Source organism: Mus pahari, chromosome X, assembly GCF_900095145.1.
Source record: "Mus pahari chromosome X, PAHARI_EIJ_v1.1, whole genome shotgun sequence".
NCBI lineage: Eukaryota > Metazoa > Chordata > Mammalia > Rodentia > Muridae > Mus > Mus pahari.
In genome coordinates this window covers 39,140,602-39,156,373 of record NC_034613.1, presented here as the reverse complement: position 1 = coordinate 39,156,373, position 15,772 = coordinate 39,140,602, and the positions used below count along the sequence as shown (strand labels likewise).

The 15,772-nt window shown below is 46.6% G+C and overlaps 1 protein-coding gene across 1 annotated transcript in view; it reads right to left on the bottom strand.

Moving 5' to 3' along the window:
• Positions 1-15,772, bottom strand: part of Bcorl1 (BCL6 corepressor like 1) — a 63,484-nt gene that overhangs the window by 11,860 nt on the left and 35,852 nt on the right. The window contains exons 7-12 of the mRNA XM_029534223.1: positions 13,905-13,926; positions 13,466-13,852; positions 8,898-9,121; positions 4,108-4,329; positions 1,660-1,826; positions 372-517 (exon numbers count right to left, since the gene is read on the bottom strand). Of these exons, the coding sequence (XP_029390083.1) occupies positions 372-517; positions 1,660-1,826; positions 4,108-4,329; positions 8,898-9,121; positions 13,466-13,852; positions 13,905-13,926 (1,168 nt within the window). The remainder of the gene's footprint in view (positions 1-371; positions 518-1,659; positions 1,827-4,107; positions 4,330-8,897; positions 9,122-13,465; positions 13,853-13,904; positions 13,927-15,772) is intronic.

Genomic DNA, 15,772 nt, shown 5'->3' with positions numbered 1-15,772 from the left:
GCAGCAACAGCAAAATGGGGACTATTCATTCTCTACCACCGACATTCCATTCATAGCACAAGTCAACATATCCTGCTTCCAGCCAAGAGTATAGGCAGTCTCCCATCGGGAGGCCTGCTTCAGACACCTAGTGGTGAAATGAATCTCTGTAGGAGGTGAGGGCCTTACTGAGGTAGTGGTGTGGACACTCACAGCAAGGGACTTTTTAAAGTAGCTAGAAATTGCCAAGACACTGAAGGAATACGTGAAGACAGAACACATCCTTGTGGGAACTGTCTAGGACAGAGTTACTGAAGACCTCCCCCATCCCGCGGTTGAGGAGTCCAAGGACTACCCTGAGGATTCTGACTGCAACTGTGGTCAATGCTTACCACTGAGAAAGCGCTTCATGTTATCACTGCTGGCCAGCTTCATGGCTGTCTGACCCGAGTAGGTCGCCAGTGTGGGATCAGCTCCATAGGATAGTAAGAGCCAGATGGTTTCCAGGTTGTCATTGACCACAGCATCATGAACTGGCCTGTGGAGGTCAAATAGAGTCAGGGCTACAGGATTTAATGGAGAACTTTCACAATGCCATATTAGGGGGGAAGAAGAGTGAGAAAGATAGTATGGTGACCTCGGGGTAACCCCAATGTAACATGAGTAAGAGAGCAGGGGAGCCACCTCTGGCCTACAATTCATATTGTCTCTGTGCACCTCTTTTTCTTTCCCATATCTGTCTCTCCTCTGTGTTCCCCTGCATCTTCGGACAGTATCTAGAGCACAATGGAGATCTACTAGGAGTTCAGTGGAGAACAGGTCCCTGGTGGAAGTTAAAATTAAAGCAGGTGTGGGTGGCTGTTGAAGACGAAGGGCCCAGGTGACTGCTCAAGGGCAGGCATAGGTAGGGAGGCTCAACACCAGGTAGCAGCCAAGCAGAGCCTGGACATTTTGATCTGGCTCCTCTTACCTGGTATACAGTTCCCCTGGGACCCTAACAGCAGAGATGGGTGTGACTTCTCTGAGACATGGAAAAGTTTTAGGTTTGTATATGTGTGCACTTTAATATGGTAGTGCAGTTACTTATTTCTGTAGTGTGTGTGTGTGTGTGTGTGTGTGTGTATGCGCATGTGCACGCTCATGAATATGTGTGCAGAAATCAGGAGACAACTTGCAGGAATCGGCTCTCTTCTTCCATCATGTGGCAGCCAAGAGGGTCAGGCTTGAAGGCAAGTGTCTGCATATAGCAAGCCAATCTCACAGACCCAGGTATTTAATTTTTTTGTATGTGCACAGAGACTAAATGATAAAAACCCAATCTGGAATGTCACCCCTAGATTAGTGTTCTACTTGGAACCTAAGGCCTCAATTCCACATGAGATAAATGGCCCATGACGATGATGGTATTCAGGAGGGTTGAGTGGACTTGGCATGGGACGGGATGAGCCCTGGACAATGTCAGCCTTTCCTTGGTCCAGTACAGACTGGCCATTGAGGAACTCATCAGCTCTTGCCCTAAGCTGGCTCCCTTCAGCCCACAGAAATCCTTTCAAAAGGCTTCCTGGTTAAGGCCTTTTTGATACCAGAAGCTGGACACTGCAAACATCCAGGTCTGAGTAAAGCTCTGAAGCGAGGGACTGAACTGAGGTATGAGAGTTGACAGAGGAGCAGCCTTCTTGCCTTGTGCCATCCTGCGAACTGCAGTTCACATTAGCCCCATGTTGCAAGAGGATGTTCAGGATATCAGTCCAGCCTCGGGAACAGGCTTCGTGCAAGGCTGTGTAGCCCGCGTTGTCACGGTGATTCACATCCTCACTGTGCTTTTGGAGGCAGTAGAGAACTACGTCCTGTAGGGATGGAGACAGCTCTGTGAGCAAAGAGAAGTCTTAAGGTTTTGGAATCCTCCCTGTCAGACACTTGCCACTCCACAAGTGTCTGACAAGTTTGACAGCCTGTTCTTTATATGAGGAAACAAAAGGCACAATTCAAAATCTTCTGTGAACAATGGTAGTTCTCAGCCTCCATTGCTCGGCCCCAGCCCTGAGCTGTTCCCTTGGCAGGAGGGAGACATTTCTTATGGCCAAAAGCACTCATCTGGGTCGCGATCTTTGGCGTGAGGTCCTCAGACAGGCTCCCGTGCTGCCCAGCAATCACCTTTCTGAGCTTTACAAGATATACATGGGAACTCTGTTCCTGACAGGCTCATAAATTCCAGTTACCACAGCCAGCACAACTCCACAACTCAGTTTGGTTTTTTGCTTTGAGACAGGGTCTCGATGTAGCCCAGGCTGTTTTTTGTTTTGTTTTGTTTTGTTTGAGATAGGGTTTCTCTGTGTAGTCCTGGCTGTCCTGGAACTCACTCTGTAGAGCAGGCTGGCCTCGAACTCAGAAATCCGTCTGCCTCTGCCTCCCAAGTGCTGGGATTAAAGGCGTGTATGCCACCACCACCCGGCCAGGCTGCTCTTATACTCCCTATGTAGCCAAGAATGACCTTGAATCTCAGATCTTTCGGATGTATATACCATTCCACCCAATTGATGTAGTGCTGGGAATCGAGACCAGGGCTCTGTGCCTGCTAGGCAAAGCAACAGAGTTAGATCTGTAGCCACAATGCAGCTCTATCATTCAGCCTTGGGTAATGCTACCTTCCTGGAGCTGAGTTGCTGGGACCAGAGGGAGAACTCAAGTGACTTGAAGCATTCCTGCTACTGTGGGACAAAGCTATGAATAAACTGGGATGGAGAGTGGCAGTTCCATTGGGTGAAGCTTCCAGAACATGGTACCCACTAGTTCTGCTGTCAATGCTTTCAGGAAGCCCAGGAGACAGCGTGAGAGGATGTCTGGAGATAGCTACTCTGTGTCTGGGCTGGGGTGTCCAGCTCTGTTCTAATCTTACTCCAGTTTTCTCCTGTTTGCTGTTTCTGCAGAGACTGGATTTCAACGCGTCTTGAGGTCTCCCTGAGAGCCATGCAGACATCCATACTAAATACTCAAGAAAGGTACATTGACAGCTTGATGGAGACACTGTGCAAGTTGCACAGACCAGACTGTACACTTACAGGTACAGAAAGCCTAACAGAGAAGGTAAACTCAGATTTCCCGAGGAAATCATCATAGAGTGGGGGCAAAGATAAATAGCCAAAGGTATGTGTTTCAACAAAGAACAGACAAGGATAAAAACATGCACCAACGTACAGCCTCAGGTACATCTCACATGGGAGTCACAGGATTTGTTTGAACTCAGACAAAAGTACTGTCATAACTGATAATGGACACATTTTTATTTTCTTTTGTTGGTAGCCCAGGCTGGCTTTGAATTCACTATGTAGCCGAGGCTGGCCTTCAATTGCTGATTTGCCTACCTGTACCTCCCAGGACTTGGGATTACCACCTGGGTAATCTACCACATATATCTTGCCATATTTCATACTGCTAACTGTAGGTTTCTCTTTGGAATAAGACCTACCTTAACAGACTTACTATAATCAAAGGCCTTTTGCCAGGCATGGTGGCACATACCTTTAATTTCAGCACCCAGGAGGCACAGGTGGGGAGATCTCTGAGTTCAAGGTCAGCTAGGTCTACAGAGTGAACTTCAGGACAGCCAGGACTGTTACACAGAGAAACCCTGTCTCGTAAAACTAAACAAAACCAAAAGGGAAGGGAGAAAGGAAAGAAGGAAGGAATCCTGCCTTGTTTGTTCTCATTCCCATGTTTAAGAAAGTATGTAATACAGGTAGGTGAGCTCAGGATTACTGAACATGCTCTTGACCCTTCTACCTGAAAGCCCAAATGAGGAGAAGCTACAGGAGATAATGTGTAACCAGTAATCATCACCATGTGTCGTTGGGGGAGCCACTACTTCCCCTTTGTTAACCTAAGACAAAGTGAAAATTCCAAATCCCCGTCATAGCCTAGGAATGTAGTGGACAATGTTGTGCTACTTTTTCAATTGCATTTCTCCTGAACTGACATTTTAAAGAGGAGCGCACATAAGGAGCAACCTCAGAGGCCATGTGCAGAGTAGAGGGAGGCCATCCAGACACAGAGGAACCAACGGTATAGCTGCTCCCTAAGATCCAGGCCAACATCATCTTGTCATTGTCTGCTCAGGGAGAGCTTACTCACCTTATAACCCAAGCGGGCTGCTCGCTGCAGGAGAGTCTCCCCGGCATTTTTATTCACTATAAGTCTCCGTGCCTCTGGGGGAATCTGTCGGGCAGTGGGTGACTCTGAGGCCTCTTCAGGGCCAGCACTTCGGTACTTAGAGGGTGTACATGGTTCTGGGGGCTTCACAGGAGTGGGAGATTTAGAAGATCGTGTCTTTTGCTGGCTCCAACGACCTTTGCTCTGGAAAATAGAAATGAAGTCCTAGGTCAGGCCAGGAAACATATCCAATTCATCATGGCCATGCTATCTGGCTACGAAAACCACCCCGTTACATCCGGCACTCCTGTTTTCCTTTATTGAGACTATGCCAAGTGGCCCAGTCTACTGTCAGCTTGGGAGACTGGAGGCTAGGTTAGTCATTAGTCACGTGAGCTTATTTTCAAAACAAGGAAAGCTCCTGCATTTCTGTGGGTGTTAAAAATATCAGATCCTCAGCCCCATAAACCATGGCATGGCGGGAGAATTGAAAATTGGGCAAAGACAGCCCAGCTTCTGTCAATCACTATGTATGCCTATTCTACCTGGCCTCAACATCCACTATAGACAAGCTGTGTCTATAGGTAATGAGAACAAAGAGACACACAGAGGCAGCAGTCTGAGCAGTCACAATTCTCACTCCCTTCACTCTTATATAAACCCGCCCCCATATCCAACCTCAGAAGCTTGCCTCAGCTTTTTTCATACCATGGCCTAAGATTATATTTGGGCCCATCCTGGGCAGCGGACTGTGAGGCCCTGGAACCAGACACGGCTGGGTTTGAAGTTTGCCTCTGCCATCCACTAGTTAAAACCCCTAAAGTAGGGCTGGAGAGATGGCTCAGCAGTTAAGAGCACTGACTGCCCTTCCACAGGTCCCGAGTTCAATTCCCAGCAACCCCATGGTGGCTCACAACCATCTGTAAAGGGATCTGATGCCCTCTTCAGGTGTGTCTGAAGACAGCAATGGTGTACTCATGTACATGAAATAAATAAATAAATATATTTTAAAAACCCTTAGGTAAACTCTTCCGAGCACTCCTTTTCCCCTTCTGAAGTAATGAAGCACTACAAAGGCTGTGGACTCCAAATGTTCTGAGAGGTCTGTCCTCAGAAGTCACGCAGAGGTGCTTCCCTTTGCCCCCATTTTGAGTCGAAGGTACCTAGAAGCTTCCTGTGCTTGCTCTACTGTGCCTTCCTTGGTCTGTAGGGGCACAGGTCACTTGTATCTCAAACTCAGGTTCTAGGTGAGGAATAACTGTGTTGTAGGAACTGGATTCAAAGATGGGAGCAGCCTCAGCTGCTCCTGGCTCCAAGTTAAAGATACGAACTGAAGGACACCTGAGGGATGTTAGCAGGATTTTAGACCCTGCATGGGAGAGAGACATGAAAATCAGATAGAAGAGTAACGGGGTAGCCACCACAATGAACCCTGACGACCCTACCTCCGAGAGTCCAGCTCTTGTGTAGCTCCCTTCCCATACTGGGATAAGGCTCACCCAGGTAAGACTACAACGGGAATGGGATGTGACTTCCAAGGCTAGGTGCCAAAAGACACTGAGGCTCCTTTTCGGTACTCTCTCAAATTATTTTCTATGAGAAAAGCCCTTTGAGGGGATCCATGAGGACGGGACTAGAGGCCTCCTCCCAATGGTCAGCATCATTTTGCCAGCCACGTGTATGAACTACATACACCAGAAACACACTGACATAGTCCTGCCTAACACCTTGACTGTGACCTCATGCAAAATCCCACACTAGGCTCAGCCTAAGATGTGCCTGAATCCCTGAGCTCCAGAAACTATGAGATGATACATGGATATATTCTGGTTATATGGAGCCCCTAGATTTTAGAGTGACTGTTGACGCTCCAATGGAGCTAACATGAGCATTTACTCAAAGCCCTCCAAGCATCCAAGCTCAGTCCAATCCTGTCCTCTCCACTATTCTGCCATCTGGCCCCACTGCCCTTTCTGCAAGTCCAGAGCCTACTCAGAGTTTATCCTCTGACACCTCACTTCTTATTTTCTTGCTGTTTTCCATGGGTTGGTGAGTCTTGAATCCCCTAGGAAGTTTTTTTTTTTCTTATTTTCCATTAGAACTCTCTTACTACTTTGCTTAAGCTGGCCTTAAGCTCCAGGATCAGACAAGCCTTTCTTCCCCTCTACACGTAGGTCTCACTAATTCTTAAGTTCCTTAGGGGCACCGGTCACACTGTCACCTTCTCTTTTGTTGCTTAAGGCACTGAAGTCAGAGCTGGGTGCATTACCAATCACAATTATGTGTTGACTTGATTCAAGCTATCTGTGTACAAAGCCTGGGTAGTCAAAAAAAGTTACCTAGAAAGTTAAATAAAGTCAAGGAAGGAACACTAAGAGATAAAAGATGCAGGTCCAGGGAATCTGTGCCCTCTGGTAAATTTCAACAAGTCTCAATCAGTTTCTATGGCAGAACGGTGGAGGTACAATCCCTAGCAAGAAAACACTAACTATATGATACTGCTTTGTTGCTAGGAAGATGAAGAATATAACACCAGGACTGGAAGACATGGGGAAATGTACCCAGGTTTTGTGACGCTAAGCCAGGCTCCAGTGGGTTAAGTTTCTTTCTGAAGGCCAGGCTGCCAGAGCAAGCAAGAAGGCTGCCTGAGAGGGGGAGGGGTGAGACCATGTAAGGGGACCCCTCCCCCCTCCTCTTCCTCCTGGCTCTGAGCCTCTGTGCGAAGAAGCTCTTGTCCAATGCTTCGCTTTAGTGTTGCAGGAGCATCCCCCATCCTCCCCCTGCCTTGCTTCTTACTACAAAGCCCCGTGCCATGGGGGCAACTAGAGCAGGTGTGATGACTGGGAGAGAAAGAAAGGCGAGAGGGGGAAGGGAGGCCCCAGGGAGAGACAAAACCCTCTCCAGGAGAACATTTTAGCAGACACCATGCCAGCCAAGCAAGCACACAGAAGCATGTGTGTGCTGCTGAGTGCAAGCGGCTGGCTACCTTTGTGTGGAATGGGGCCAGGAAAGATGGGAAGGACCCTGGGACCTCTACCTGTCTCAGAACTGTTTAAAGGTGGCAGTGTTTTCTGCCTACTAATGTACTTCCCAGGGATGCCCAGAAATGGGCAGAAAGCAGTAACTTAGAGACTGCAAGACACACTGACAACCAGGCCTCTTCCTGAGGCAAATTTGTTTCATTTCCTGATTCTGGCAAGGAGGACCACTGAGTCACCTCTCCTAAGTCTTTACTGTAAAATGAATGAAATATAAGTGCCTACCTCTAAGAAGTACTTGGGAATTAAGAGCACCAACAGGAGAGCTAGGGTAAAAGCAACTTGCTATACAAGCATGAGGATATGAGTTTGAATCCCCAGAACTCATATAAAAGCTGGACTTGTGATACAAGTGCCTATAAACCCAATACTCTATGGGAAGATGGGAGGTGGAGACAGAAAAATCCACAGGAAAAAAAATCCATTCCTGCTTACCCAGTGCATGGAGCAGAAAACAGAGAGACTGTCTCAAACAAGGGAGAAGGTAAAGACCTACACCGGAGCTTGTCCTCTCACCTCTACATACAATACAAACACATACATTAAATAAATAAAAAGTGACAAGAAGAATGAGGCGGCCAGAGCCAAGCCCGTGTCTGTACTCTCCCAGCGGCTCCTATCGGTCCTGTAGTCTATGGGTTGGGGCAATGGATCCCCTGGCATGCCAGGTCACAGTTGGTCTGGCTTTCCCTCTAGTTCTCTCATTCCCGTCTCCGCCTGAAGTGCAATGATGCATACCGACCCTCAGAGAACACTTTCTGTTATCAAAGCCTGTCACAGACATTGCCTTTGTTCCCCCAAGTACCCCTGTGAGACAGAAGGGGCAGGGAACATCAGTGCCATTTAAAGATGAGCAAATAGACTTGAGTGACTTGTCTAAGCTGCAACAAGGAATCATGGGGGGAGGAAGAGGTGGGCAAAGACAAGCACCCGTCCTTCGCCTGGTACCATTTGGGAACGCCTACTTGAAAGCCAGACAGACGAAAAAGAGTTGTAACTGACCAAACCAGCCCAACGTGGTCATTTGATTTTCTGTTGGCAATGGCAGATGCCTATCACAGGTACACGCTGGACCTTCAACTCACTTCCTTCAAAGGACGATGTCATTCTTCTTTAGTGGTACATTGTAGAATCTGACACCACTACAAGTGTTATGAACCTTAGAAGCAAATGAACTGGTAATTTTGAACAGGGTTCCAAGAATGCTTGCCTGGCTAATGGCTAGGTACCCAGTTCACTCGCTGCTGGGCTTCCTCCAGAGACTGGGACAGGGTGGAGAAAGCAGCTAACCTGGACCCGTAAACCTTGGTCTAGGTTACAAAATCCTGCCTTCAACAAGTTATACTCTACCTTAGTTGTCTCAGAAAGCTCCACGACTGCTTTCTGGTGAGGTAAGCTCAGACAGAAGCTTCTTGACTAGATGTTAACAATCTGTTTAGGCTAATTCCCTGCCGTGTATATATACTTTTTAAAATTCAAATGAGGTACAGGATGGTTAGGGGAAAGAAATCTGGGGCCAAACCTTATAGTTAACTATAACTTCAGTTCCCACTGTTCGAATGTGTCCCGTGCTTCTAGAATACTTTAAGAATATTTTCATAAAGATCAGTGGACCCCCCCCCATCTACTTGTTTCCTTTACCCTCTGGGAGAGAATTACGGCTAGACGGACCTGCTAGAAAGTCTGCCTCTCTAGCCCACGGCCCTCATATTTGTCCCTTTGGTGGCTACATACCCTTGCCTCTTCTGAGACATTTGCCATGTGCTTGGTCTTGCACTTTCGTTTTCCTGATGGCTTTTCTGGATTTTCAAGGCAGGCTGGCTCCTCCAGGTTATTTGGAAGGAAACCGTTTGGTGAGTCCGAGATCCCCTGGGCTTTGCTGGACAAGAGAAGGTTCCTGTTCCTGAGGCAGTGCTCTGAACTTTGGGAGGAAGTCTTCTGCTTACGGGCCTTTGAATCTGAACAAGAAACAGGAAAGAAGGACTTTAACAGAAATGGAACACCATCCTTTAGTGCTTCATCATACAAATCCCCCATCTATCCGCAGGAGGCGCTTCCCAGCCCTGCCAGCAGGGGGCGGCCCATCTAATTGGCCCCCCAAGTGTGGGTCATTTTTAAAGGATCTCCCCATAGTTTAGGGCAAAGCAGAATCTCTTTTCAGCCTTTCTCTACCCCCCTCCCTCTCCAAAATCAAAAGCAACTTGGCACTTTGCTGAAGCATCGATCAAGTACAGTGGGGTTCAAGGACAAAGGGGCGGGTTCAACTGCCTGTCAATCACTGTCTGAAGATACCAAGGTCAATGCAACGGACACTCCCCAGTTTAGTATAGGCCTACTTAACTTGTGTAATGGCAGAAAGATACTGCCTTCCCTGATTGGAAATCAGGTCATTGGTATCACAGGGCCACAACATTTGTCTAAAATTGTAATTTCAAAAGGGTCTACTGCAAACTCCACTAGCAAGAGCCTCACCCCATAGGGTCTGCCTTAAACCTCTTGTGTAGAGCCGGACGTGGTGGTGCACGCCTTTAATCCCAGCACTCGGGAGGCAGAGGCAGGCGGATTTCTGAGTTCGAGGCCAGCCTGGTCTACAAAGTGAGTCCAGGGCTACACGGAGAAACCCTGTCTCGAAAAACAAAAACAAACAAACAAACAAAAAAAACCCTCTTGTGTAGGTGACATAAACCATTCACTTGTATCTACTGGCAATGGAGATGCATGGCTTGTGTGTGGCTATATATGTATGTGTAATGAGCCAACATTAGGTGTCAGACCCCTCCCTCCACCTTGTATTGAGGGAGAGTCCCTCTTATTTGTTGCTGCACTATATATTATAGGATTTCAGTGCAAGCTCTATGGGGAGGGGGGTATCTCCATCACAAGACTGAACACCAAGCCTAGCACACAACAGGTCAGTAAGTCTATGAAGTAACTGCGACTTCTGTTTCTACCATGTGTAAAATGAAGACATTGGAATCCCAGAGTTCTCAACTCACTGCTATCCCAAACTTGAAATGGACTCTCATCTGTAAAACTGCCAAAGGAAGATACAGATATAGGAGTCTCTATTCAAGACCAGAGAATTGGCTGGGGAGGGAGATGGTGCAAGTCTCGAATCTCAGCATTCGGGAGGCAAAAGCAGATGAATCTCTGTGAGTTGGAAGACAGCCTGGTCTATATAGTGGGTTCCAGGACTGCAAGGACTATGCAGACAGAACTTGTCTCAAAACAATAACAACAATAAAAGGGAATTGCACAACTGGCTGTAGCTTACGGATTTAGGAAAAAAGCCCTAGCTAGGGATTCTGCACTGCTTCTGGGTTTCTCTGTGTAGCCCTGGCAGTCTTGGAACTCACTCTGTAGCGCAGGCTGACATGGAACTCAGAGGTCTGCCTGCCTCTGCCTCCCATGTCCTAGGATTAAAGGCGTGCGCCATCACTGCCTGGTTTGTTTTATAGACATGGTCTCAATATATGGTCTGGGATGACCTGAAACTCCCTATGAAGACCAGGTTAGTCTAGAACTCATAAAGATTCACCTACTTCTACTTCTTGAGTGCTATAATTAAAGGCATATACCCACCATGCTCAGCCTTAATCCAGGGCTTCTGCCCCAACAAGAGGGTTAAAGCAAGAGGAAGAAACAGAACTGTGCCTTGTGAAAACTGTGGGAAGCACGGGAAACCACATCACAGAGTTCAATAAAGAAGGAAATAAACAGGCATCTACTCCATGTACCCAAGGGCAGAGCAAACTCTGGAGTATATTCAGTTGCAGAAGAACCAGAGCTTTATGCTAGCCTACAGAAGCACAGAGTATGAAGGGGACAGGTAGGGACATGGAAAGAGTTGTTTCTACCTCTTTCATACAATGAGAAGGAAGCTGGCCAAGCACAAGATCAAAGGAGAGGCCGTGAGAGTTAGAGAGGAGTAGGGTGATCTACCTGGCTTGTCCATTTCCTATTTCTCAGACCCCGGCCTGAAAGCCAGTGTAGGTAAGGGAGACTAGAGCTTTCTGAGGAGGGGCGTGCTTCTTAAAAACTCACCCCTCCTCCCCGGGTTAGAGAGATGCCTAAGTGGTTAGGAGCACTAGATGCTCTTCGTGAGGTCAGGGGTGTGATTCCCAGCACTCACACAGTGATTCACAACGGTCTGTATTGCAGTCTGGAAGTCCTGATGCCCTATTCTAGTCTCCTCAGGAATTGCCTGCATGTGGTGCACAGACATACATACAGGAAAAGCACCCATAAACATAAAAAAACAATAAAATATATTTTAAAAAGTAATTTCTGCATGAAAAGATTTGCCAACAGCAGTGGCTTCAATGCATAGCTCCCAGAAATACTCGAGAGGAGGAGAATGACCTACTTATCAATAGTTTGGGCTGTCCTTAAACAATCAAGATACCTTGATCACTAGTGCTCTGTAGGTTACTGCAGATGGTCTAGCAATGGCTAGCTAAGCCCCTATCATGCATGCTGTGGCAACGTCTATCTCAATGTTATGGACTAGCTATCAAATAGGACCAGGCAACTCCACAGAGGTCCTTCTGACTGACAGAGCTGATAACCCAAGCTGGGAATAGTAAGTATCACGTGCCTTTAATCCTAGTACTTGAGAGGCAGAGACAGGTGGATCACTGTCAGTTTGAGGCCAGCCTCGTCTACATAGTTATTTTCAGAACAGCCAGAGCTTTATAATAGAGAGACCCTGTCTCAAAGGAAAAAAATATTTTAAAAGAAAAAGAGAAAGAAAGGAAAGAAGGAAAGAAAGAAAAGGAAAGGAAAGGAAAGGAAAGCCGGACGTGGTGACGCACACCTTTAATCCCAGCACTTGGGAGGCAGAGGCAGGTGGATTTCTGAGTTCGAGGCTAGCCTGGTCTACAGAGTGAGTTCCAGGACAGCCAGGGCTATACAGAGAAACCCTGTCTCAAAAAAACAAAAAACAAACAAACAAAAAAACAAAAAAAAAAGAAAAGAAAAGAAAAGGAAAGAAAAGGAAAATAGATTTTTTAAAAAAGAAAAAGAACTGATAAGTCCAGGAGAGGCTCCCAAGCTAGGAAAGCAGCCTTCATTAGACAGGACTGGATAATACAAACACTTCTGGGCATCCTAACAAGAGGCAGAGGCCAATGGTTTGACAATTCATTCATGACCAATCCATTACAGATCCGGCAAAAGAAGGACAAAATTGCCCCACTTGTTCAGACAGTTGATGAAAATGAGCTCAATTACTCTTGAGCGTGGGGACAGATATCATATACATCTCCACTTCAACAGAGTCAGGAATGAGGTTAAGCCTTCTCGGCATTATAGTATACCCAGGATCTACTGCCTACGGAATGTGAGCTTGTTTTGTTTTAGGTAATAAGGGGACTATACATATTTATCAGCAGCTAAAAGTGAATACACTGTAAGAGACAATTGATTGTTATTTCAAGGGGAGAGGCCAGAGAATAAGAGACAAATGTGTTGCTATGGAATCCAGAGATGGGCTTTTTTGCTCAATTAGAAATCCACTAAGGGGACAGTCCTGAGCTGCACTTAATGAAGTCCACCCCGGTATGAACAAGCTTTTTATGACTGTCTATCCTTCCATGATGGTATTTAAGCATGAGCCATGGCCATAGAAAGTTTTCTTTTTGAACTGCCTGCTTTCACAGTTCAGGGCCACCTATGTCACCTCAAAACTAAAACCCCCTTGTGGCTTTACCTGAGAAAGCAGAGTTGTACATATTTCAGGTTCTCCATTGCCTTCAGAATTACTACATTTCATTTTAGTTTGTGAGCAGAGGCATCCAGGTGTGGCAGCCAATGCCCTCCCTCTTTGTTTTGAGACAGGGTCTCACTATGTAACCCAGGCTGTCCTCAAACTTACTGTCCACTTACCTTAACCTCCTGACTGCTTGGATGACAGGCGTATATACCACACCTGGCTTGTCTTACTTGTAAACTGAATGTCACAGAAAAAAGAACCTATATTCTTCAAAAACTTGACTCTGTCAAGCCAATCATAACTCCCTAGTATGACACTGACCCAAGCCAAGAATATCACAGTGGCTTGGACCACAGGTTCAGATGTCCATTTTTAAAAGGCTAGTTTGTTAACTAGTTTGAGTTCATTCATTCTAGATTCAAAGGCACATACTCAAGATGGATCTGTGTGCCCCACTTGTGAAGACTATAGCACCAGGTTCCTGTCAGTCCTAAGGCTCCAGCTGGTGAAGTGGGGGCATGAATGGCACCATGCCGAAACTTTCCCAGCTGATATCACAACAGGAATAGCAGCCTAGAGCCAGCCTTACCTGCTCTCCCTTTCCGCCTCTGCTCTTCTTGTTCAGTTAGGTACTCCCCTGTCTGGTATTTTCGGCTCTTCTGCCGTCTCCGTTTCTTTCTCTTCACGAGGCCCTCTTCCTCATCATCTTCCTCCTCTTCATTGGTGTCCCACATTTGCCGGGCAGCCTCTGTCCTCCAGGGCATCTCTCGGGCTCGCCACAGATGCCTGCGGCCTTGGCTCAGCAGGGTTTTGTCCTGGGCATGATGGCTGCGGTACTGGGTATCCCTTTGGGTCTTTCGGACTTTTCTCCTCTTAGCTGGGGTGGGAGCCACCTCCTCTTCTTCCTCTGTAGGGAAAACCTCCTGGCTTCCCATGTCACTGTCTGCCATACCAGCAAAGGAGCTACAGATGCTTCCTGTGGATGAGATATATACAGAAGACATTCAGGTACGTCTTCAAGGGATTACGTATGGTATTGACACAACTTCCCTGGAGTAGAAATTTGTAGAAATGAGTTCAAGATCAGGCTCTGTCAGTTATTAGGGGCACACTTATCTCAAAGGACTGTTCTGGGAGCTCAAATGAAGTCTTTCACTCTTAAGTACATACTTATAGAGTCCAAAATACCATGAAGCACTAGGAACCATCCTCACTCATCCCTAGTGCAGTGTTACCTTGAATTCCACTCACAAACTCTCAGTGATGATCAGGAGCCAAGTACTTCATAAAGGGCAGGAGAGAGAGCTACAGTCCTCTGCTGGTTTGTAAATGGGAGCAAATGAGTAAGGAAGCCTGGGGTGACAACTTAGGTCCTAATAACCCTGTAGTCCCACCAATGTGGCCAAGCAGAATTGTCACAAAAGAAGGGTGTCTTTGACAGAGAGGAGAGGCAAGGAGTCCCTTTCCTATGCCAGAGTCTGATTCAAGCATGTCCCAGTGGAGTACAGTAGGCCCTCTTCCATTAAACTAATCCAAACTCTTACAGAGTTGCGGAAGTTCAAGGATGGAGTTTTCTCTCCAGTCTGTCTGCCCATCCACTGCAGCTGTTCCTTGCTGCTGGACAAGTACAAGGCTGATCACCCCAGGACAAACAGCATATTTCCTATCTTCTTGGGTCACCTTGCTAAGAGGCTATTCGCTCTCTCTCCTTACCCTTAACTTTGCTAACAATAAAAGCACAATCCTAAATTGGCCTGGTTTTTACACCACAGGAGATCTCACACCTTCCTTGGAAGGAACACTACTATGTTTCTCCCAAAAGTTTAGCTGTTAATTCAGCAGTATCTAGACCCCCAGTAAGGTCAGCAGAAGAAAAAAACGGGCTAGAGGGGAAAAAACAAAACCAACCAAACAACAAGAAAAACCCCACCCTAGACCCAAACTTCAAGTTGGTCAAGTGCTTAAAGACAACAACTATCCCACTAAACTGCATTCTATGGACCAGGCAGGGAACAGAGTATTCTAGTTAATCTAATATTCTGGTTAATACAGAATCTCACAGAAATCACCAATTTCCAAAGAATCAAATACAGTACAATGTGTTTAACACAAAAATGGGACTGGCAATAATGTAATCACTCCTTGATGATCCAGAGGACACTTCAGGACTTTGGGAGGCCTCCAGGACATCATTATAAACCCCAATTACCATAGAGCTTGCCATGTGCTGAGGTGCCAGTTAACAGGACGTCAGCTCATTGATTTTTCATTGGACTATTGGTCTCTATCCCTTCCAATTTGCATGGGAATCTGGGTGAATGCAGGCAACCATCTCTGTCCTGTGTACCAACAGGGAGCCAGCAGAGAAGAACACAAACTGGAACCAACTATCTTCTTTAGACCAAAACCAATACAAGTTCTGTGGAGCAAAAGTAATTGTGCCAGCCCATGGAATTCAATGACCCTTCGAATTTTGATAATGCCTGATGCATAGGGTGACTAGATTAAAGCCTACAGGTTGGAAGTCTGAGGACTTCAAATGGACCTCAATGATCATGAGATGCAAAATGTTAGAGCACAAACTTCCTGAGTGGCAGGGGCCTTTCTTCTTTCCATCACTGACTCTTTTTTTTTTTAAAGATATTTTCTTTATTTACATTTTAAATGCTATCCCGAAAGTTCCCTATACCCTCCCCCCACCCTGCTCCCCAACCCACCCACTCCCACTTTTAGGCCCTCGTGTTCCCCTGTACTGGGGCATATAAAGTTTCCAAGACCTAGGGGCCTCTTTCCAATGACAGCCAATTAGGCCATCTTCTGCTACATATGCAGCTAGAGACACAAGCTCTGGGGGGTGGGTGGGTACTGGTTAGTTCATATTGTTGTTCCTCCTATA